The 23,067-nt window shown below is 40.3% G+C and overlaps 1 protein-coding gene across 2 annotated transcripts in view; it reads left to right on the forward strand.

Moving 5' to 3' along the window:
* LZTR1 (leucine zipper like post translational regulator 1) overlaps positions 1-23,067 on the forward strand; it is a 36,238-nt gene that overhangs the window by 2,001 nt on the left and 11,170 nt on the right. For both annotated transcript variants that reach the window (XM_056867493.1, XM_056867494.1), the window contains exons 3-16: positions 3,572-3,628; positions 4,178-4,257; positions 5,421-5,529; positions 5,975-6,058; positions 7,357-7,414; positions 8,222-8,361; positions 9,631-9,832; positions 10,534-10,644; positions 11,913-12,005; positions 13,830-13,925; positions 14,868-15,051; positions 18,348-18,517; positions 19,956-20,112; positions 22,063-22,189. In XM_056867493.1, coding sequence (XP_056723471.1) covers positions 3,572-3,628; positions 4,178-4,257; positions 5,421-5,529; positions 5,975-6,058; positions 7,357-7,414; positions 8,222-8,361; positions 9,631-9,832; positions 10,534-10,644; positions 11,913-12,005; positions 13,830-13,925; positions 14,868-15,051; positions 18,348-18,517; positions 19,956-20,112; positions 22,063-22,189 — 1,668 coding nt within the window. The remainder of the gene's footprint in view (positions 1-3,571; positions 3,629-4,177; positions 4,258-5,420; positions 5,530-5,974; positions 6,059-7,356; positions 7,415-8,221; positions 8,362-9,630; positions 9,833-10,533; positions 10,645-11,912; positions 12,006-13,829; positions 13,926-14,867; positions 15,052-18,347; positions 18,518-19,955; positions 20,113-22,062; positions 22,190-23,067) is intronic.

The raw sequence follows: 23,067 nt of genomic DNA on the forward strand, positions 1-23,067 counted from the left end.
AAAGGTTCCAGGGGGGACCCAGGAAATTACAGGCCAGTTAGCTTAACGTCTGTTCCGGGTAAATTAGTGGAAAGCATTATTAAAGATAGAATTGTCAAGCATATAGAAGGGCAAGGTCTGCTGGGCAAAACCCAACATGGCTTCTGTAAGGGTAGGTCCTGTCTCACTAACCTATTAGAGTTTTTTGAAAGCGTCAATAAGCATGTGGACAGGAATGAGCCTGTGGATATTGTGTATTTGGATTTCCAAAAAGCTTTTGACAAAGTCCCCCACCAAAGACTGCTAAGCAAACTTCATAGTCATGGGATAAGAGGACAAGTCCTCTTATGGATTGAGAGCTGGCTGAAAAATAGGAAGCAGAGAGTAGGAATCAATGGTCAGTTCTCCCAATGGCGGGATGTGAGCAGTGGGGTGCCCCAGAGATCTGTGTTGGGACCGGTGCTTTTCAAGCTGTTCATCAATGACCTGGAGTTGGGGTTAAACAGTGCAGTAGCCAAGTTTGCAGATGACACTAAATTATTTAGGGTGGTTAAAACAAAATCGGACTGTGAAGAGCTCCAAAAGGATCTCTACATACTGGAAGAATGGGCATTAAAATGGCAAATGAGTTTCAATGTGGGCAAGTGTAAAGTGATGCATATTGGGGCAAAAAATCCCAACTTCACATATACACTGATGGGATCTGTGCTGGCAGCGACAGACCAAGAAAGGGATCTTGAGGTGGTGGTGGATAGCTCAATGAAGATGTCAACCCAGTGTGTGGCTGCTGTAAAAAAGGCAAATTCCATGCTGGCCATAATTAGACGAGGAACAGAGAATAAAACTGCTGATATCATACTGCCCTTGTACAAATCTATGGTGAGACCACACTTGGAATACTGTGTACAGTTCTGGTCACCACACCTAAAAAAGGATATTACAGAGCTTGAGAAGGTGCAGAAAAGAGCAACCAAAATGATCAGGGGACTAGAGCAAGTGTCCTATGGGGAGCGGTTAGGACGCTTAGGGCTGTTTAGCTTGGAAAGAAGGCGGCTGAGGGGAGACATGATAGAGGTCTATAAAATTATGCATGGTTTGGAGAGAGTGGACAGGGAGAAGTTTTTCTCCCTCTCCCATAATACTAGAACACGGGGTCATCTGCTAAAGCTGGAGAGTGAGAGATTCAAAACAGATAAAAGGAAATATTTTTTCACACAACGCATAGTTAAAATGTGGAACTCCCTGCCCCAGGATGTGGTGATGGCTGCCAGCTTGGAGGGCTTTAAGCGGGGAGTAGACATATTCATGGAGGAGAGGGGTATTCATGACTATTAGTTAGAATGGATACTGGTCATGATGCATACCTATTCTCTCTAGTATCAGAGGAGCATGCCTATTATTTTGGGTGCGGTGGAACACACGTAGGATGGTGCTGCTGCAGTCGTCTTGTTTGTGGCTTCCTAAACGCACCTGGTTGGCCACTGTGTGAACAGACTGCTGGACTTGATGGGCCTTGGTCTGATCCAGCAGGGCCTTTCTTATGTTCTTATTAATAACTGATGTCAGCCTCTAGTTTTGATTTTTGCTGAAAGTGAGGATTCAGTTCTGACAGTTGAGAAACTGAAGAAAAGGAGTAACAGTCTGCCTCTCCCTAGATTGTGGTATTGCTTCGATCTTCACTGATCTTGGAGTGATCTTAAAGCACAAGTTGTTAGAGCAAGGGTGGCTAAAGCCCCTTCAATTTGATCCTCAGCACTGGCAATTTGGGGAATAAAGTGGTATTTCAGATCTTACTTTTTTTCAGCCTTATCACTTCTCTACTGTGGGGGGAATTCCCCTTCCCCCCTTCTTGGTTCTTTGTGACTGGTTTCTCTGCCTGCTCACTTACCACAAGCAAAACTCAGAGAATGTGATAGAAAAGATAGACGCTCACAAGATATCTTTTAAACAGCACACCAAACATATATCAGTAAACCATGCAGTTTTATTTGGACTTACAAGAGAATATAAGGCAAAGAAAGAAGCAAATATTTGACTAAATATATATGACAGAGTTTAACAATCCCACATACAAGTTGACAGACAACAAACAGCTAACAGAGTACTCTGGGTCTTTCCAAAGAAGAGACAGAGATGGCAACCACAAATTGTGGAGCCTGGTCTCTCCTTGAGAAGGACAAAGGACTGGACAACTGGACTAGCCTTTTATAGGCTAAACCGTGAGAAGGGGGTCCCAACCGGACACCTCCTTTCAAATTCTTCAGGAGATGGGTTTTCACAAATCATGCCTAATCTTGTTTGGAAAATATCCTGTTCCAAAATAAGTTTCTCATATCCAGAGTCCCTGACAACTGTTTGTTCGTCAGTCAGCCCGTGTACAAAAATAATTTCCCCCCTGTGTAAGCAGACAACTTGCTGCCTGTCTAAATGACCTTGCTATCCCTAAACATGATTTGGGGCACCTAATGTGCTTTGGTTGACTAACTCTTAGCAATGCAATCTCCTGTACCTTTTAAGGTCAGGGGCCTAGTTGAAGCTGGGGTCAGCGGAAGGTCTCCCCCCTTGAAAGCCATAGTCAGGCCTGTATGTGGTTTCTAAGCTACAGGTTATAATATTAAGGTATAAAGATGGTTCTTCTTAAGCCAAACTAATGTTTAATATAAAAATTCTCACCACATCTACTCCAGTCTAAAATATGCAGTTATTACCATTAGGCTGCATTACAGTCTCATTGCCTCGGCCCCCCATCCTGAAAAATGGGTATAATGGGTTGTTCACCCTTGTACCCACACTTGTCTGCAATACGGATCTAAGGAAGCTGGATATTTTATTTCTTTTTTATTAGCTTGCAAATGGCTTAAAACACATTTAACAAAAAACTCAAAATATCTTTATTCCACAAAGGTTTTCTGAATCTGACAGAATAAGGACTTTTCTATTAGTTTCTCCTCAGTGGGGAGAAGGAGACATGCTGTCAAATCATTACACTGATAACTCTTAGATTTTCAAATGGTCTGTGAGCAGCTGTCATTGTTACTGCTGTAATAAGATATTAAAAAAGAAACAGGAAAGCTGGTCTGTAAACAAAATAACTGTCTCTTGACCCACTCCTGTGAAGTTCAGATGCTGGTGGAGAAAGTTCTAGCAGAAAATGATGTTAATAAGACATTAGACCTTCATGATAGACTTGAAGCAGATGATGGAGTTACTGGCAAAGGGTATGTTTTTAAATTGAATCTGTACAGAGAGATGGCAGATATTTGTTCACTAATATTGACAACCAGTGTGAGGCCAATAAATCAATAATAATACCATTTCAACGAAGGTAAATGTTTAATCTTGGAACAAATCAACATAATTGTCGGTGTGTATGTGTATTAAGACATACATATACCTTATACAAATACTATAGCCAATGTGAATTAAGGTTTTAGCTGTCTTTCATTCTGGTTTCAAAACATTTCCTTTCACTCTCTGTCACTTGTCTTCATTAAAGGCAAGATGCACTTTAGTGCCTGTAAGAAAACTTGTAAATAAATCTGTGTTCATATTGTAGCTGAATATAACGTGTCTTCTTTACTTTCTCCTGTAGAAAAACAATGTTGAATGACCTGTTGAGATTTGATGTGAAGGACTGTTCTTGGTGCAGGTAAAATAGGGTTTTCAGTACCTATATATGTTAAGATTTATTGGGAAACAGAACAACGGTATTGAAATCCCCCCCTTTTAAACATCAGCAGGCAAGCCAATGGAAATAATTTCCTTCTGCTGAGCTCCAGAGCTGGGAGCAGCCAGTCATTTTGCTGTTTAGCAGAAAGGCAGAAAGCAAGGTCTTTCTACTGGCCTGATTGTCCTGGCTGCCACCAAATTCTTCCTTCAGTGGGTAGCCACTCTGCTGCAGGGAGAAACAGTGAAGCCCTTTCTGCTGGTCTGCTATTTGTATCATATATTTTCTTGTTAGCTCCTTTGATTTGTTTTTTGTAACACTGATGCACTCTGCATGTCTACTATTGCAACATGGGCTCATACAAAATATTCAAGATGTCTGTAGGTTGTATATGCCTGAAATAGTGCGTAACTTACTCCTTAGTCAAGAATAGTAGGACCAATAGAATAGTGGAAAATACTATTTAAAAAAACCTCACCCAAATAGCAATATTTGTGTCCCTACAAATAAAATATTATAACTACTACACAGGGCTTTTACTACAGGGACCCCTCCAGCACCCAGGTATCATCATTCAGCAGTGGTCTATGGAAGCAGCATGTTTGTATTTGGTAAGTTATCAGAAAGCTACCTAATTTTCAAAGAATATCTTCAATGTCCTACCAGACTGTGCAAGAGTCCCCATCAAACATAACCCGAACAGTGTAAGATTTGTCACCTTCAGTGACAGAAAGGTTCCAGTTAGAGAACACTATTATTGTCATTCATTATTATTTTAATATTGTGCCTTCTGATGTCAGATTTGATGGGTGTGTGCCTATCAGTGGGGTGGAAAAACAGTGCTAGTCATAGACAATGTAAACGTTTCTGTTTATTTGAGCGGCTCCCAAGATGCAGAAAAATACTGCTTCATAATTTAAAATAACAAAAAAGGATTACACCACCCCCAATGCAACATACCACATTGTCCTTATGAGGACTGTGCCTGCTTTAGAAAGCTCAGAACACTGAGGGCCCTTGAGCATCGGTTAAAGGGGGGGGGGCAAGAAACAGAGAGATAGAGTAATTTGCCAGCTCAATACTTTGAAATGTTATGGCATCCTGAGAAGAAATTCTGGATCAGGGCAAATCTGATATGGAGCAAGCATCTCATTTCTTTTAAAATGCTGAGAGCAGGAGTCAGTTGAGAGAAGAAAATCAGAGGGATATGGAGTAATTGGCCTGCTCCTTATCCTGTGGTGGGGGTTTCCTAATTATTTAGGAATTCCATGACTCCTTGCAGACACCCAGCTTGTTTACCTACTAATAATCTGTATAGAAAATAGTGTTATTCAAGGCCTTGAGTCAGTTCATATTGGAGTACCCACAAATTGCCTTCAGTAAAATGTATGATTCCCCTAGGAAGTCTAAGCAAGTTTGCACCTTTCCCACTCACTAGGGCTTTGAGCATTCATGATATTCAGAGTCTCCAGCTCCCAGCTTGATTAATCCAAGGCTGAGCTGGGTGGCTAGCAAAGAAGCGTTGCTTTGATTCCTGCCCGGTGGCTTCTGGCATGTAGGGCTTGGGGGAACCTTGTCTTGGTGATCTGCTCCCTGCAAATATTGAAAGTGAAGTGCATCTTTTTGACTGCACCTAGAGGTGCCAGTTGGAGAACATGTCTTGGAGTTTGATCAGTGGCTGTTCTACCTGCTCCATTTTATAGGTGCAAAAAATAGAACTTCCTTTTCCCTCTGAATTCTGCCAAATATCCCATGTTCTGCTGTTGTTATCCAGGTGGCTACACTGGAGACATTTATTCCAATTCCAATTTGAAGAACAAAAATGATCTTTTTGAATATAAGCTTGCAACTGGTCAGTGGACTGAATGGAAGATTGAAGGAAGGTAAGAACATAAACCTTTTTAAAGAAAAGAGATGGATTAAAACGGCATCCTGGTAGTAACTGTTTATATGATCGTCCAGACCTTTTGCCATATCCTGTTCTCAGCTGTTAAACCAGTCGCTATCAAATGTTGATGACACTGCTTTCTCCTCACAGTGGCTTGATGAGGACTGAGTGTGCTCCAAGAAGTACAGAATGTTGAGTTGTTAGCGGTAAAAAATTGGTATGGTTGGAAGGCAACCAGGGTGTGTTCATGATATGGAATGACTTTATTAAAGTTAAAGAGGTACTGATCTGGTTGAACCTGGATGAAAAAATTCCTTGGTTATTCAGTATGCATTGTTTTGAGTTTCATGATGGAAGAAAGTTTGGATATCAATGTAATAAGCCGGTAAAGAAATGTCCATCATCAAGTGAGGTGATTGGTTGGTCTGTTCTTGTTTCAGGCTGCCAGTTGCTCGGTCAGCTCATGGTGCAACAGTGTATAGTGATAAACTGTGGATCTTTGCAGGATATGATGGGAATGCACGGTAGGTAGCTTTCTTGTGGTTATTATCCTAATTGCTTTGCTGTTGTCAAAACTAAAATTTCAGGTTTGTTAAATACAACATAAGTGTTTTTCTTAGAGAGGAAAATATAAATTGTTATAATACCCACCTACCCCCATTCTCTCAATACATCTTGAGTCCTATAAATATAGCATTTGGTTTGGTAATGGAGATTACAGTTCTCCCGATCATCTTAGTCGTTTTTTTAGTTCAATATCAGACCATGATGACATTTAGAAACTCCAGAAGTACTTAATTTAAAATGTTTATCATTTATTAAGTAGCTGAAATGAATGTGGAAAAGCACAAAATCAACCCAAGTTTAAAAGAGTTCACTGGGGAAAAGATAACACAGTTTTTGCACTCCAGCATGCATTGAGAGGGCAGCTCTAATAAATTTTAGAACACAGGTATTGGCTGCTAATTTTCTCCACTGTTCTGATAGCTTAAGTGCAGGAATTTTTAACATAGAATGTCAGATAGATATGTATCTAAAATCTGTCAATTTTACCTTGCGAACACAAAATATAGAGCTGACACTAGAGAGCTGTTTTCAAGAAGATCATTTTGAACTAGTTTGTAATGGAGATAATCTCAGATACTCGTGGCCTTGCACGTCTCTTTTATCGGGGGGGGAACTCTTTCGGAGGAACTTGAAGTTCTTTGGGAGTGGACATGGACACATCTTTCTGTTTCATCTGCAACTCGCTTTGTCAGTATGGAAAGCAGAGATGAGTGGATTATCTCACATGCTTCCTTGGAGAAGGGTGTAGGCCAGTTTTCTATGGTGAAGATTTAGAGGCAAATCTTTGGCAAGGAAATACAACAAAAGAGTGCAGTAGTAAAAAAAAAATCTGTAGAGCTGTTTTGTGGATATTTATTGTCTTACTGGATACGTTTTTCACTTCGTAGAGAGCAATGCATAAGAACTTCCCACAGTAGCCCTACTTTTGGGGGCAGTCTCTTTTACATAGCTTGCTTGTTGCATTTGTGGTATGATGTGTTTGGAATCTCATGGGGAGGAAGCAGTGGGGGGTAGCATTATTTGGAGAGGGGAAATGACAGGCAGGAAAAAGATTAATCATTTTCCTTGCTTCTTTTTTGTGGAGAGGGAAAGGGGGGGATTTTGCATACAGATGTGTGTAATCTTGAGATCAGCATTCATTCATTTACCAGTGGGAAGAAGTCTTCTTGCGTATATGGATTGCAGTGTGATTCCTGGTTGGCTGTTATAAAAATCCAAAATATTTTTAATGTGTTGTCCTTTTTTGCTTTACTAGGTTAAATGACATGTGGACCATTAGTTTACAAGACAGAGAGTTAACTTGCTGGGAAGAGGTAAGAGTAGCCTGATGTATTTGTTTTTAAAATGCAACCTTCTATAGTATGTACCGTATTTGATCTAGAAATGTAGTCAAACAAAATTCCCTGGTTCTTGCAGGGGTTATTAACCAGTTTTACTTGATAAAGTAAGAAATATTTGGGTAATTAAAAAAAAATTAAAGAGAAGCTTCTTACCAGTGAAATATTGACTGGTAAGATCTTTACTACTTGGAGGGCTCCTATTATATAATGATTATTCCATTCCTATTTGTAGTCAAAGGCCAGGATTCATTGAGTTCCTTCAGCCATGTTTGTGCTTATGGGAGGATTTGGGGGGCTTTGTAACCTCAGTAGCAGGTCCCTACGGTAAATCACAAGATGTTTTCAAACCCTCTCATGTTTCAAAGGTCATGTGGTGCTGCACTTTAAGAAACATTAGCCCAATTAACCTAATTAACCTAATTTACAGGGCTGTTGTGAGGCTAGAATAGAGGAGAGGAGAAAGATGTAAGCTGCTTTGGTTCCTCATTGGGGAGAACGGTGGCATATAAATAATGTAAATTAAATAAAGCTACTAGTATTCTAGGTGAGTTGTACTGTAAATAAAATAAGATATTGGTTAACTAAGAGTTTGGGCACATTTCTAATTGTGTGGTTTGGTAAGAGCATGGTCTTGGTATGGATTCAGGTAATATGGACAAGATGCAATGGATTTCAAATTTAGATTGAAATTAGCAATTTTTCACCTATCCACAAGTGCATGTCTAGGTTTTTTGCCTTTCAAAATGAAATTTTTGTAATTTTTTTATTGCTGCTTTTCAGATTAAACAGAGTGGCGAGATTCCTCCTTCATGCTGTAATTTTCCTGTAGCTGTTTGCAAAGAGAAGATGTTTGTGTTTTCTGGCCAGAGCGGAGCAAAGATCACCAATAATCTCTTTCAGTTTGAATTCAAGGAAAAAATGTGTGTGCCAGAAATAATTAAGCAAAACAAAATTGTTGATAAATGGCAAAAAATTAACCCCACAATAGTTTGAAATACGGGCAGCGCAATCCTAAGGGAGGGTAGTTGCGGCAGGTCTGGAGACAGTGCAGCCATACCGCCTCCGAAAATGTAATTTTCTTCAAACCCTGTGATATTGCTCCATGCAGTTTCATAGGGCTGTGCCACCATTTTTGCAAGCACAAGTCCGCGCCGGCAAAAGGGGCATACCTTGGGTGAAAGGGCTCAGGGAGCTGACTAAAGTCAGCCCTTACCCGGGAACGCCGCCTTTGGTGCCAGCACAAGTCCTTGCACCGGAGAAATACTGCCACCATAGCTGCACCCGTGCGTGGTACTGCCGCATGGCTCCCCAGCACCAGCGGCTCTGCACCAGTGTTAGTGCCCATTTAGCAGGCGCAAGTGAAACTAACGCTGGCGCAGGGGTCATGTTGGCTCCTAAGGCCATTTGGGCCCCCCTTCAGGATTGCACTGTTAATATGATTTTCATAAGGTGGCCAGGAAACTTTTAAAATTTAGTAGAAAAAACAATGAAATTCTAAAAAATGTGAAAAGATGGGGAGAGCAGGCTACAGCAATAAGTTGTAGTATTATTGCTGGTTGTTCATGCTGCTGCAGTGTATGCCATGTATCTCATATGCATCTACTGTAGTCAGCAGACTAGACCAGAAAAGGTCTTGCAGTTGTTTCCCATATATTGCAATATCTACTTTACTTTGTTTACAAAACCTGTTGTACCAATTCATCCAATGTAGAAGGGGCATAAAATATTGTATGAAAATTATAGTTTTAACTAAAAAAAATTAAAGTACTTTATCTGCACAAATCATAGAGATGATGAATGAAACTGCTTCTTGCAGCCCATGTATGTAAGGAGTATTTATATAGGTTCTTGTAGGTTATCCGGGCTGTGTGACCGTGGTCTTGGTATTTTCTTTCCTGACGTTTCGCCAGCAGCTGTGGCAGGCATCTTCAGAGGAGTAACACTGAAGGACACTGAGAGACACTGTCCTTCAGTGTTACTCCTCTGAAGATGCCTGCCACAGCTGCTGGTGAAACGTCAGGAAAGAAAATACCAAGACCACGGTCACACAGCCCGGATAACCTACAAGAACCGATGAACTCTGACCCTGAAAGCCTTCGACAGTATTTATATAGTTGGATATATTCTGATTTGTACATTTGTGTTGAGTAACTGAAAACTCATTTGTGGCTATTCATTTTCTGTGTTAGTTGGACTCGAATTCCTACTGAGCATTTACTGCGGGGCTCCCCTCCCCCTCCACAGCGGAGATATGGTCACACAATGGTTGCCTTTGATCGCCATCTTTATGTGTTCGGTGGGGCTGCAGACAACACGTTGCCTAATGAACTTCACTGTTATGATGTGGACTCTCAGACCTGGGAAGTTATCCACCCCAGTCCAGACAGTGAGGTAAAGAGTGTAGACTTTGAGTAATTCTTCATTTCCTTTCAAATATCACTTATCTGTTATACATGAAAACAAAAAAGGCAGTTTCATGTATTTACGTGGGTGGAGGAGCATGTGTGGATACTGTTTCATATAATCTATAATATAATAGATTGCTTTTGCATGAGTTGGTCTGGACAAACAGGTGGATTGTCAGTGCAATCCTATGCAGAGTTATTCCAGTCTAAGCTCAGTGAAATGAATGGGCTTAGACTTCAATAACTCTCCTTAGGATTGCACTGTGTGTCTTGATCGAGAGCAGCTCTGTCACTCTTTGTGTTGCTTAATTTTCTTAGGCAAAGAAAGACAGGATGACCAGATTCTCCCTTACCTTTGATAGATGTGCTCAAGAGAGAATATGAAGGGACTATCCTTGCTTACATTGGGTCACCTGTTCTTTTTTCTCTGCTGTTTTCTTTTTTAAAATTACTATCTAAAGTTATGGTTATGTTTTGTAGATTTCTGCACTTGGATAAAATTATTCCTTGTGTCATTTTCTAGATGCAAAGCACTGGAGTAATTTTTTTCTCTCTAGGCACAAAGCCTGTCATTTTTCTGGATCAGTGTTAACAATCACTAAGGGAGGAAAGAAGAGAACACAACATATTTCCCTTTATTTGGTGGATGTAATTTTAGTTTTAGTGTTCTTTCCTTTTGATTTCTAGTTGCCCACTGGACGGCTCTTCCATGCTGCAGCTGTCATCTGTGATGCGATGTACATCTTTGGCGGGACAGTGGACAATAACATTAGAAGTGGAGAAATGTATAGATTTCAGGTAAGCTAAAAGTTTGGTATTTTAAAACGTTGTAGATTTAAATATTTGTATTTACTCGTTTCTTTAAAATATTTATGACCCACCTTATCTCGTCTGAGTGAAGTCAGCTAACAAAATAGTGAATGCCACAAGGACGGAGGCACCCTAAGCATCCAGCAACAAGTTAAAAACCAATTCACACTGTTAAAAACAGTTATGTGACAAAACCTTGTTGCTAAAACTTGAACACTTGCCTTTTTAAAGTTCTGCTTGGTGCTGCATTGCAGTGAAAAGGGTTAATCAAAATAAATCCAGAAATTATAACAGTATTTTGAACACTGTTCTTAAAGAACTTTTTTGAAGCATTGTCCTGTGATCGTGAAAATTGTGTTATGAGTGTGTCAAATTCCGCTTCGTGTGGAAAGCCCCACAGAAGAGAGTGTTAGAGCTTGATTTATAAGGCTGGAATGAGCTTGTCCTACATGACTGGACCTTCCACAGGTGACAGAGTTGCTCACAGCAGTAGTACTCACTGCCTCTTTTTAAGTGTGATAGGAACTTCATGTTCATTTCTGCTGTAACTGACTGACTCATCTGAACATTATGAGCAGTGGATCTAACCTTCTACCTAAGCCTGTGGCATCTCATCATGGATCTTTGAGTGGAAGTGCTTAGAGGCCTGATTCGCAATCACAAGAAGTGTTGTGGGTGGCTGTTCGAATAGAGCTGTTTTAAGGCAGCTTGCTGTGTCTAGCTGTTTTTGTCAAGTGCCTCTGTTCAGTTTCATCTGTTGTTACCAAAGTGGCATTACTCTTGTTTTAATGTGTGAGGAAAATTACTAGCATTATATGTACTTCACACAAACATTTAGAGTTGTTCCATTCAGTTGTGTTTCAAGCAGCCATCCAGATCTCTACTGGCATAGACCAGTATGGCTGTTGAGAACTTTTTCTTTTTTGAAAATTAATATTTTTTATTTTTAATACATAATGATAGATGTAAAGAAAAAAATACAAAAAATATAAAGACTACAAAACATATAGAAAATACAAAAATTGGGAAGATAACTTTTTCCATGTATGCATTAGGCTTCAATATTTCACACCACTCCTGCCTATGCAAATGTTATATTGCAGAGTGTTTTTCTACACCTGATTGCCATATACTGGAACAACCCCATCACTGCTTCTAAGAACTGTGCTTCTGTTATCTGGCAGTGCAAAGTTACAGCTGACTGCAACATGACTTTTTCAGTTCCATAGTACAACAGTTTTAATTCTTGGTTTCAGTTTTCCTGTTATCCAAAATGCACTTTACATGACGACTATGGAAGACTGTGGGAAAACAGACAATTCAGTGACCTGGCGTTTGTCCTTGGTGAGGTGGGTAGTTCAAATTAAAACACCCAAACAGAAGTTGTCTTTAGTTCTTGTAGGTTATCCGGGCTGTATAACCGTGGGCTTGGTATTTTCTTTCCTGACGTTTCGCCAACAGTTGTGGCAGGCATCATCAGAGGAGTAACACTGAAGGACAGTGTCTTGAAGGAAGTTGTCTTGCTGCCTGCTAAAAAGATGTGGTTCTGTTATTGCTAACCTTTCTTTTTAGTAATGAGATCATCCATTGATGTCCAGATGGTTCTATTTTTTAAGATTAGGTTGGTGGCAGTGAGTGAGAATGCTTTGGAAGTGCCTCAATTATGGAACAACCTTCCCAGAAAACATTATTTGGGGACCTGTCATTTACCTTTAAGTTGCTAAATAAATACTTTATTTTCCATTCAGTTGCCTTTCTGAGTGATACAATGTTCATGTATTTTACTACAACTGTTGATCCATTTCAATTTAATTTTAATTGTATGTATTTGTATTGTTTCTATGTTATTTTAATTATTTTATTTTATATTATAAACTGCCTTGCAGACTGTGGGACAGAAAGTTGGGAAGCAGATGTTTTAAATACATACCTCTACAGACACTTAGTTCAAACTGCCTGCTTAAGTCCTGTCTGATGTGATGAGAAGGGGGAGAAATAGAAGTTACAAACTGGCTTTTTGTTTGTTTTTATTTATATAATTTAAGTGATTAAAAATAATGCCAGTCACGTGCAGTTTTCACTGCTTTCTGGTTGAGCCTTTTAAAATTATAATCATTGATAAAAACATCGTTTTTGTCATAGTATATTGTCCTGAATTCTTCATCTCAATAGATATTGGGGGTGACATTGGTAAGGAAAAGATCTGTTACACCTACTCCATACAAGCTTGAGGTAGAACTACAAAGGAGGCCCAGTCTTTACTGGTGGGTAGAATCCAGAAGGTGGTTCTGGTGGACTGCTTTATCCTATGGCCTCTTCACCTATGGGATTCTGAAAGATTCCATCTCCTCTCCTATGTTGTTTAACATCCATGTGAAACTGCTGAATGAGGATGTCCTGGGGTTGGGACTACAGTGTCATCAATAAGTAGTTGATTCCCAGCTCTGTCTTTTCCCCCCTTCAGTTGAGACCCTGAATTTACCCACCAAAATACGTGCCTGTGGTTGAAGTGTCATTTCATCACAGTTGCCTACTGTACTGTGATTTTAAAAGAGTGGAAGTGGAGAAATAAATTTTACGCGGTGTCATCCCTTTTCATTTTTCCTATCTCTGGTTTCACAGTCTTTAAGATATCAACAAGATTATGTTTTAGTCAGGCTTGTAAATTGTGAACATGGCTGGTACAATAGTATTAATGGTTTATTAATACAGTAGTATTAATTACTGAATTAAGACCATGCTGAATTTGTACTGGCCATTCTGCGTAAGCCATATCGCCCACCCAGAACAGCAACAATTGGCCAGTGGTGTGGTAGTTTAGTTTAAAATTTAGGTATTTGATAAATTTTATGAAAGGGTTGGATCCCATGCACGATTTCTGCAGATGGAAGGGATTTCTGTCCAATAGTTGACTTTTGCACCTCCCTCTCCCTCTGCAACCCCAAGTGAAATCCTGCTTCTGGAACAGAAAGGATCTCCAAAAAATTGAAAGTCAATATGATGTGTGTGGTTAGTGTGATGGACTAAGATCTGGAATAACTAGGTTTGAGTCCCCACTCTGCAATGGAAGCTTGTTGAGTGACCTTAGGTCTGTCATACTCTCTCAGCCTTACCAACCCAAGGAATATCTAAAGAACTTTCTGTGTTAAGTACTGTGCTCTGTTTCTCCACAGAAGGAAGAAAGGGTTCAAGGGCATATAGCCATTGTCACAGCTCGCTGTAAGTGGCTCAGGAAGAAAATTACACAGGCAAGAGAGAGGTTGAAACAGGTATGATTTGTACTTTTTCCCCCAGAGAAAATTACACAGGCAAGAGAGAGGTTGAAACAGGTATGATTTGAGATTTGTGTGGTGTAGTGTGGTGTAGTTGTTAAGAGCGGTGGTTTGGAGGGGTGGACTCTAATTTGAGAACTGGGTTTGATTCCCCACTCCTACACATGAGCGGCAGGCCCTAATCTGGTGAACTGGGTTGGTTTCCCCGCTCCTACACATGAAGCCAGCTGGGTGACCTTGGACTAGTCCTAGCTTTCTTAGAGCTCTCTCAGCCCCACCTACCTCACAAGATGTCTGTTGTGGGGAGGGGAAGGTAAGGTGATTGTAAGCCAGTTTGATTCTTCCTTAAGTGGCATATAAAAACCAACTCTTCTTCTTGATTATGATGAAAAATTATTCTTGATTATTTATACACACATATATATTTTCTTTTAGTCTTAGTGTGATACTGTTGAGAACTGAATTGGCTGTATGAGCAGTATCATTAAAGTAAGGAAACAGCTTTTAGGCTGATCTTGCAGTTTACCTCTGTGGAATAATTAATAGTGGTCATTATTGTTGGTCGTGTGCACACTGAGGAACATATCTGGAAAACCAAAACTGGAAATGATGAGTTTATCTACAGAATAATTCACATGACATGACCACTTCTATCTGAGAGGAGGAAGAAGTGACAAATTATTTCTGAGTACCTAGTTAGCAGCTCTTCATATGCAGTGGTTGACTTTAGTTAACCTAGATAAATACCTGTGTCAGCAATATGACTTTGGTTTGGGGATATGTTTTGGTTTAGTAACAAGCATATGCCACATAAAAAAGAAGTTGACTTGCTTAGAGATTGTATGTATGTGGTTTGGCATGTGAATTAATAGAGTTTAGAAGGTGCTATATGGAGGTACGGCTTTATGCAGATTTTACTTTCCCTTCTGTTCTAATCAGAAATCTAACCAAGAGATTGATGAGGAAGGACAAGAGTCCCCCCAGAAAGAGATGTCTGGCAGCAACATTAAGCTGTGTCACCTGCAGCCGCCGCTTGAGGTAACCATCCGGGAAGCTGAAGCCCAGCCCTTCGAGGTGCTCATGCAGTTCTTGTATACAGACAAAATCAAATACCCACGCAGAGGTAGGACAGCAGACTTGTCCCTTCTGTAACATGTTCTGTACTATATCACCCTCTTCCTGTATGGCTACTTTTATTTGTGTTTTATTTTTTAATAATTCTACCTATACTCTCCAATAAATAGCCCTCAGGGCAGCTAACAAAAGCTGAAAACTATAAGTGACAATGGAAAAAGACCAAATTGCTGAAATGCCAACTAAGCAGTAAAACAGCAGGGCCGTAAACAAATTAAATCAATCCAGTGCTTGGGAAGCTAGTAAGCGAGACACCATGTGAATATTTCTGGAGAGAAAATTCCATAACTGGGTGTCACCTTAGAAAAGATCCCAGTGCTGGGTACCACTTGTCTAACTTCTGAAGGTGGGACTTAACTTCCAGAGATAATCTCAGATGATGGGCAGGCATGTTGTACTCGAAATCCACAAGCATGCTGATACTCATCAACTTGCAATACTCTAAAGCAGCTGTACTGATGTCTGACTTATACCAGGTGTTCACAATTCCAAAGCCAAGTACAGATTTAAATCCATTCATGCCTATGCTATAAGTAACATACCAACATATTGGGCAATGATTCATTTTTCCCTAATGTTTTTGAAACATTAAATACAGCACATACTGCTTCAGGATTCCTTAGCCATCTGCTGAGATAGCTGCTCACGAAGCGAGAGCCTGCCCTCGTGCCATAGGAAGCGTTTATAGCAAGTATACAGGGAATCCCCCAAGAGCAGCCAATTCATGAGGCAACCATCACAGACATACTATGGCTACTATGAACAAATAGAAATTGCCAGCTGTTAAATTTATATTTAAAAATAGACACGTAGGTCTATTTTTATAGTTCTCTGCTGCTTCTAAAATGACAGCACTGTTCCTTCTTCTCAGTATGGTCATGCACAGCAGCTATACAATACTCTTACATTCTCCAGTATTGCTTTTTACAATGTTTTCCCTCCTTGCCTGGGATTGCGGTGCTTGAACGACTTTGTGCCTTTGCATTACATGGGGATGGGGGGAGAAAGGGGCAGTTGCGCAACAAATGTCAAGGGGAAAAGGAGGAGACAGCATATGAGATATAGCCTTCTCAGAAGAGTATAGCTGGATTAGCATGACTGTGCCCTATTATTCATGACCCTATTGTTCACCCTGCTTGTAGGATAGGAAATGGATTGGTTTTACCAAGTAGCAGTATTTTTAAAAGCTATACAACTAAAAAGATTGTTGACTTTTACACTCTTAATTGACTGTTGTGGTCTGTGCCAGGTACTTCACCAGGAAGCTTGGGCCCTTCTTGTCATGTGGACTAGAAATGCCACAAATATCTCCTCCTGTAATGGTACATCCTTTTTAAAAAAAAATTTTTTTATTGGTTTTTATATTATAAATTTTCCATGTTAACAAACAACAATATACGTAGTATTAAAAACTAAATCATAGGTAATGTTGTTATAATTGTTTAAGTGTTAAATAAAAATAAAAAATAAAGGAAAATTTATTGACTTCCCCATCACCTCCGTCCGCCTCTTAATAAAGTATTCTATCCCATCGTGATATCGTCTGATCTTAATTATTCTTATATCTCAATTAGGTTTCAATCACATTATACTATCAATATAATTGATTACATTTCTTTATGTTAACAATGTCATCTAGATCAGATTAAAAGGTATTCTTCCATTTTCCCCAGTCCTAGTTCATATTCACAATATTTCATCCACGCCTCCCATTCCCCCATAAATTGAACATTGTCTTTTTGATTTAAAATAGCTGTAAGTTTTGCCATTTCCACCAGTTCAAACATTTTCATAGTCCAGTCTTTTTTCCCAGGAGTGTCTGCCCCTTTCCATTTTGCTGCATAAAGCAGTCTTGCAGCTGTAGTTGCGTAAATCAAAAAAGTCCTGTGTTTTAACAAATCATCAGGTATCATACTTAATAGCATCATTTCTGGTGTTTTGGGTATGTTTTTTTGTACTATTAGTCTTAATTCGTTATAAATCATATCTCAAAAATCCTTAGCTTTGTCACAAGTCCACCACATATGATAAAAAGAACCAACTTCTTTATTACATTTCCAACATTTAGGGGATGTCAGTTTGTAGATCTTTGCAATCTTCTTAGGCGTTAAATGCCATCTATACATCATTTTATAGATATTTTCTCGAATTGACTGCGCATTTATTCCTTTCAGGTCTTTCGCCCATAGTCTTTCCCATTTGTTTAGAGCAATATCATGTCCCACAGTTTGAGCCCAATTAATCATTGTTGGTTTGATTATTTCCTGCTCACAATAAATTGTTAAAAGAAGATTATACATTTTAGAAATCAGTTGATTGTTATTATCTAATAGCATCCTGTGAAAAGATGATTTTTCTTTAGAGAATCCATTCTTCATATCTTGTGTAAATACTGATTTAATTTGATGATATTGAAGCCATTGTAAATCGTCTTTAAGTAACTGAAAGTCTTTTAGTGAGCTTTTCTTTCCTTCCCAGTTAATTAACTCTTGGTAGGTGATAAATTTGTCCAATCTAAGTGGGCGTAATGTCAACATTTCTTGAGATGATATCCACATCGGTGTTACTGGTTCAAAAATATGTTTATATCTCATCCATATATGAAATAAGGAGGACCTGATTATATGATTACGAAATGATGCTTGTATCTTAATTTTACCATACCATAAATAGCCATGCCATCCACTTATATTGTTAAAACCTTCAAGATCTAACAAACACAAATTGGATAAATTCATCCAGTCCTTTAGCCATACTAAAGCGGCCGCTTCAGCATAAAGTTGAAAGTTAGGTAGTGCTAAACCTCCTCTAACTTTAGAGTCCACCAGATGTTTATAAGCAATCCTCGGTTTTTTCCCTTGCCAGATGAAATTTAATACGTCTTTCCTCCAGGTATCAAAGTATTTAACATGTGATATTATAGGCAAATTTTGGAATAAGAAAAGCATCCTTGGTAAAATGTTCATTTGGATTGTTGATATACGTCCCAAAAGTGACAATTTTTTATTTGACCAAATGATCTGTAATGGTACATCCTTGATTCCCATTGCTTTCTTTTCTCTTTAATAGAATGTTATTGCACTCCAGGGTGTTACCTTGCATAAAAAGTGTCAGTTTGGGATCAGACTTTCGTTCAGAGGATATTAATACTAGTTAGTAGACACCCGCCCCTGCGCAAGCAATCAGTGTTAGGATCGGGGATCTTAACATTCTTCCCTTCATGCTGAAGTGACTGTCAACGTCTTAGCAATATGTTGAATGAATCGATTTGCTTTTGTTGTTCAGGTCATGTGCAAGATGTACTGCTTATTATGGATGTGTATAAATTGGCCCTTCACTTCAAGCTGTCACGACTTGAACAGCTGTGCCTCCAGTACATTGAGGCATCGGTAGATCTTCAGAATGTGCTGGTTGTGTGTGAGAATGCAAGCAAGCTTCAGCTAGATCAGCTAAAGGTAGGTTTCATGCAAGACTGTGAGTAAAAGCTGATTAAAAATGCTAAACCAGATCGAACCTAGTTAATATCAGATGTGTGCAGCCATAGCCATAATCATCAGGAGCAAGCATTGTTACCTTGTCTCCATTTTGGTTTGGTTTTGCTACCTCTGGCTGCAAAAGCACCAGCAAATTGTGTTGAACAGAATATATCTTGGAGAACCCCCCGTGCTTAGTTGGAAAGAAAAAGCAGTAATTGTGATGAATCTGGCTCCAGCTGTTGGAGCAGTTTTACTTGGCCTCAGTGAATAGAAGAGCCCTGTGGCGCAGAGTGGTAAGCTGCAGTACTGCAGTCGAAAACTCTGCTCACGACCTGAGTTCGGTCCCGGCGGAAGTCGGTTTCAGGTAGCCGGCTCAAGGTTGACTCAGCCTTCCATCCTTCTGAGGTCAGTAAAATGTGTACCCAGCTTGCTGGGAGTAAAAGGAAGATGACTAGGGAAGGCACTGGCAAACCACCCCATAAACAAAGTCTGCCTAGTAAATGTCAGGATGTGACATCACCCCATGGGTCAGGAATGACCCGGTGCTTGCACAGGGGACTACTGTTACCTTTTACAGTGAATAGAAGATGGAGATGCAGCAACTGAAGCATGGAGTTGAGAGCCAGCATGGTGTAATGGCTAGAGGGTCATACCCAGGTTCCAATCCCCACCTCTGCCATGGAAATTTGCTGGCTGACCTTGGGCCAGTCACGCACTGTTGACCTAGCCTGCCTCACAGGGTTAATTCACAGTGGGTAGCCGTGTTAGTCTGTCTGCAGTAGTAGAAAAGAGCAAGAGTCCAGTAGCACCTTAAAGACTAACAAAAATATTTTCTGGCAGGGTATGAGCTTGCTGAAGAATTGAGCTGTGGCTCACGAAAGCTCATACCCTGCCAGAAAATATTTTTGTTAGTCTTTAAGGTGCTACTGGACTCTTGCTCTTTTCTAATATCACAGGGTTAATGTGAGCATAAAATGGAGGAGAGGAGAAGCCACTTTGGGTCCTTACTGGGGAGAAAGGCAGGGGATAAAATGAAGTAAATAAATACAAAGTGTATGTTTAGGCTGTGTCCCTATAAATGGAGTCAATGGCAAAGGGCACGAAGGCATAACAAAGAGGTAAGGAAACTCACATGTAGTTAAAAGTTGACCTATAATGTCAGTCGAAGCTGTTGCTTTAGAGAAAGTGGTAGGAATGTTTTATTTTCAAACAGCCACTCTAAACATAGTGTAATACTTTACCTCCAAGAGAGAAACTCTTTGCAAGTAGGAGTATCATTATGCAAAGTAGTACAAGAATTTATCTTTGTACATTGGCATAGGAAATATTTACACGTCATTTGGTTATATAGTGATAAAATCTTTCTTTAAAAGTAGCAGTATGTCTTCAGATAAAAGAAATGGTTTGTTTCCTTTAGGAACACTGCCTGAATTTTGTGGTGAAAGAATCCCATTTTAATCAGGTAATAATGATGAAAGAATTTGAGCATCTTTCCTCATCTTTGATAGTAGAGATAGTACGACGAAAGCAGCAGCCTCCTCTTCGAACACATTCCGATCAGCCTCTTGATATTGGTAATGTATCATTTCTCCTTAATCAAAGTTCCTTGAAACTCTTGCACTTGCGTAGATGAGGATCCCAGTCTTGAAAGGAGTATCTGTACATGTTTCTTTGATGAGTTCTGCATGGTTTGTTGCCTCTTTAACTATTTTAAGAGCCTCAGATGTAGAATGACATTTTTAAAGTCGACTTTTGAAATGACAGAAATGTATCCCAGATCGTACTATGTTGCCGTAGTCATCTTTAAGGAGACCAAAAGGGAGCTATGATAGCTGGTTAGCTCTTACTAATGATTTGAGGAGGAATGAGTTAATTTTTGTAAGCAGGCCATGGAGGGACGAAGACTCAGGCTTTTGGCAGGTCTTAGTAGTTAGATTGGATGATGGTGTAACTGTTAAGCAAATTATGTGAGTTGAAACACCTATTGCTATATGCTTAACAAATACAGTAATCTTAGGTAGTCTTTCATTGCTTAATGCCAGTAGAGTGCCCTTTTCCCCACTGCTGGTGGAAGGTAGTGTGGGTGTTTTTGTTTCCTGCCACTTGTTGTACGGGCAGGGCTACATCAATCAAACTTGGAGGGTTTGTCCCTTCTGGCAGGAAGAGTACCCCACTCCAATTTCTTTGTATGCTGCAAGAACAGGGTTTTTTTAAGCTCTTTTCAAGGAAATTACTTTGTTTAGATCTACCTTCCTTTGCCTGAATTAGGCAGGGCAAGAGGAGGACCTTATTTAGGATGCCAGTACATTCTTATGAAGCTGGACATGCAACTTGCACAAGCGTTTAGAGAGGACATGAGAGGCCTGAAATGCCCAGTCCAGCTATAGAAAGGACTATCAGCAAAAGGCTGCAAGAGGCAGGTGCCACAAAAACTGGCTAACCGAGGAGCAGGAAGAGGCACCTTCTCTGGGCAAGGGAGGCTCAGCATTTGGGAGAGTCATGGAGGGATGTAACCATCCACACCCATTAACCCACAAGTTAGGGAACCGAGGCTGAAGTTGGAGTGAGAGGCTGCCCTGGCCAGGGACAGAACGGTGCAGAAAGAAAAACCTGCTCATTCTGGGAGGCTGATGGTGGTGCTTCTGAAATCCCAGAGGTTGATGAGGGCTATCAGGATAGTGGGGACAATTCACATTTGGATATTCCCTCCCCTGAGTGACCCGAATGAAGCTCTGGTGTTTAGCAGTATCTTCCTCTGTACTAGCAGCATCTGCCATTTGGGACCTGCAAAGCCTTGTTAGGAGGAGGCACTGGGGACAAACGGCAGGTTCCTAACCCCCTAAATGTCCCCTAGTTGAAAAGTTGTGCAGTGGCCACCCACCATCATTATTGACAGGCTTCCAGTTTTTTTTTTTTTAAATCAGTGTGGATTAAAAGGATCATGGTAACATGCATAATGCCTGACCTCACAAGTGGAAGGAAAGCAAAACATAAGGCATCAGATAGAGGCTTCTCAGCCTTCCTTTGTTCCCCATGCCAGCTCTAGAAGAGAAATTAAACACTTTAATTTCTGAAAGAAGGACGTACAGATCACACAACCTTGTTCCTTAGGTGTCCCTAACGGAAACACTTCAGATCCCTTCACAGATGGGAGAGGATTTGGAGGTACCAACTCTAAACATTATAATTTGCAAACTGCCAGAGTCTTGAACTCAAGAGAAGGACCCTTTGAAAAGGGGCCTTCAGATTTTATGTCTTTTGTGCAAGCAATGTAAAACAGGAAAAGAAGAGCTTCTATAGGACCCCCTATTCTTTGTAAATAATCTTTTCAGATTTGTGTGTTTTCTTTTACATTACTGATCATGTGTTTAGGATTAAAGGAATCTTACCCTAGGAGATGTAATTTAGCGTGTTGCCTATTAAACCGCCCCTAGACATGAACTACCTCAGTGTTTCAGCCTCATGTTAACTATAAAGTAATCCATATCTCTGTGTTACTTATTTATCTAAATACTCTTATTCAGGGACATCACTGATACAGGATATGAAAGCTTATCTAGAAGGTGCTGGACTTGAGTTCTGCGATATCATATTGCTCTTAGATGGTCAGCCAAGGCCTGCTCATAAAGCTATTCTTGCAGCTCGCTCCAGGTATGCCTACTCAGATTAGTCATTCACTGATACAGCATGGTATTAGGGGGTGTTGGAGCACTTTTTCCCTTCATCACTCTGAGTGGTAAGAGGAAACGTTTCATGTTGTTCATCTCTGCATTCCCCCACACACACCAGTGACCTCTGATTGCATGTGGAAGTGAACATCCAAACTGAGGGAGTCTGCTGTGGTTTGAATGCAGGCTATCCCTTGACTTCGAGCAATTGAAAACACAGCTGGAAGCAGTTTCAGTATTCAGGGTCAAGGAGGAGCCTATTTCGACATAAGCACAGGATCTTCCAGTGTCAGTCGTCATTTCTATACATAGTGAAGGGCTAGAGAAAAATTGTAGGAACCCAGAGAGCCAGTGTGGTGTAGTGGTTAAGAGCAGTGGTTTGGAACGGTGGAGTCTGATTTGGAGAACTGGGTTTGATTCCCCATTCCTCCACATGAGCAGTGGAAGCTAATCTGGTGAACTGGATTTGTTTCCCCACTCCTGCACACGAAACCAGCTGGGTGACCTTGGGCTAGTCACACTCTCTCAGCCCCACCTACCTCACAGGATGTCTGTTGTGGGGAGGGGAAGGGAAGGTGATTGTAAGCCGGTTCAAGTCTCCCTTAAGTGGTAGAGAAAGTTGGCATATAAAAACTAGCTTGTCGTCGTTGTCTTCTCCTGATCTTGCCAGGGAGAGAATGGGGGAGGGGACAGCAGGAAATAATGTCCATCAGTCCTGCCGAAAGGTATCTATATATAATAATGGGTTAGACTACTTTTACTGATTTAGTTTAAATTTGATGTGTTGAGTCCAGCCAGCTTTGGTGCTTGCTCTTGCCAAATTCTTTTTCCTATTACAGCCTCCGTCTCACGTGGCTTTGG

This window comes from Euleptes europaea, chromosome 2, assembly GCF_029931775.1.
Source record: "Euleptes europaea isolate rEulEur1 chromosome 2, rEulEur1.hap1, whole genome shotgun sequence".
Lineage (NCBI taxonomy): Eukaryota > Metazoa > Chordata > Lepidosauria > Squamata > Sphaerodactylidae > Euleptes > Euleptes europaea.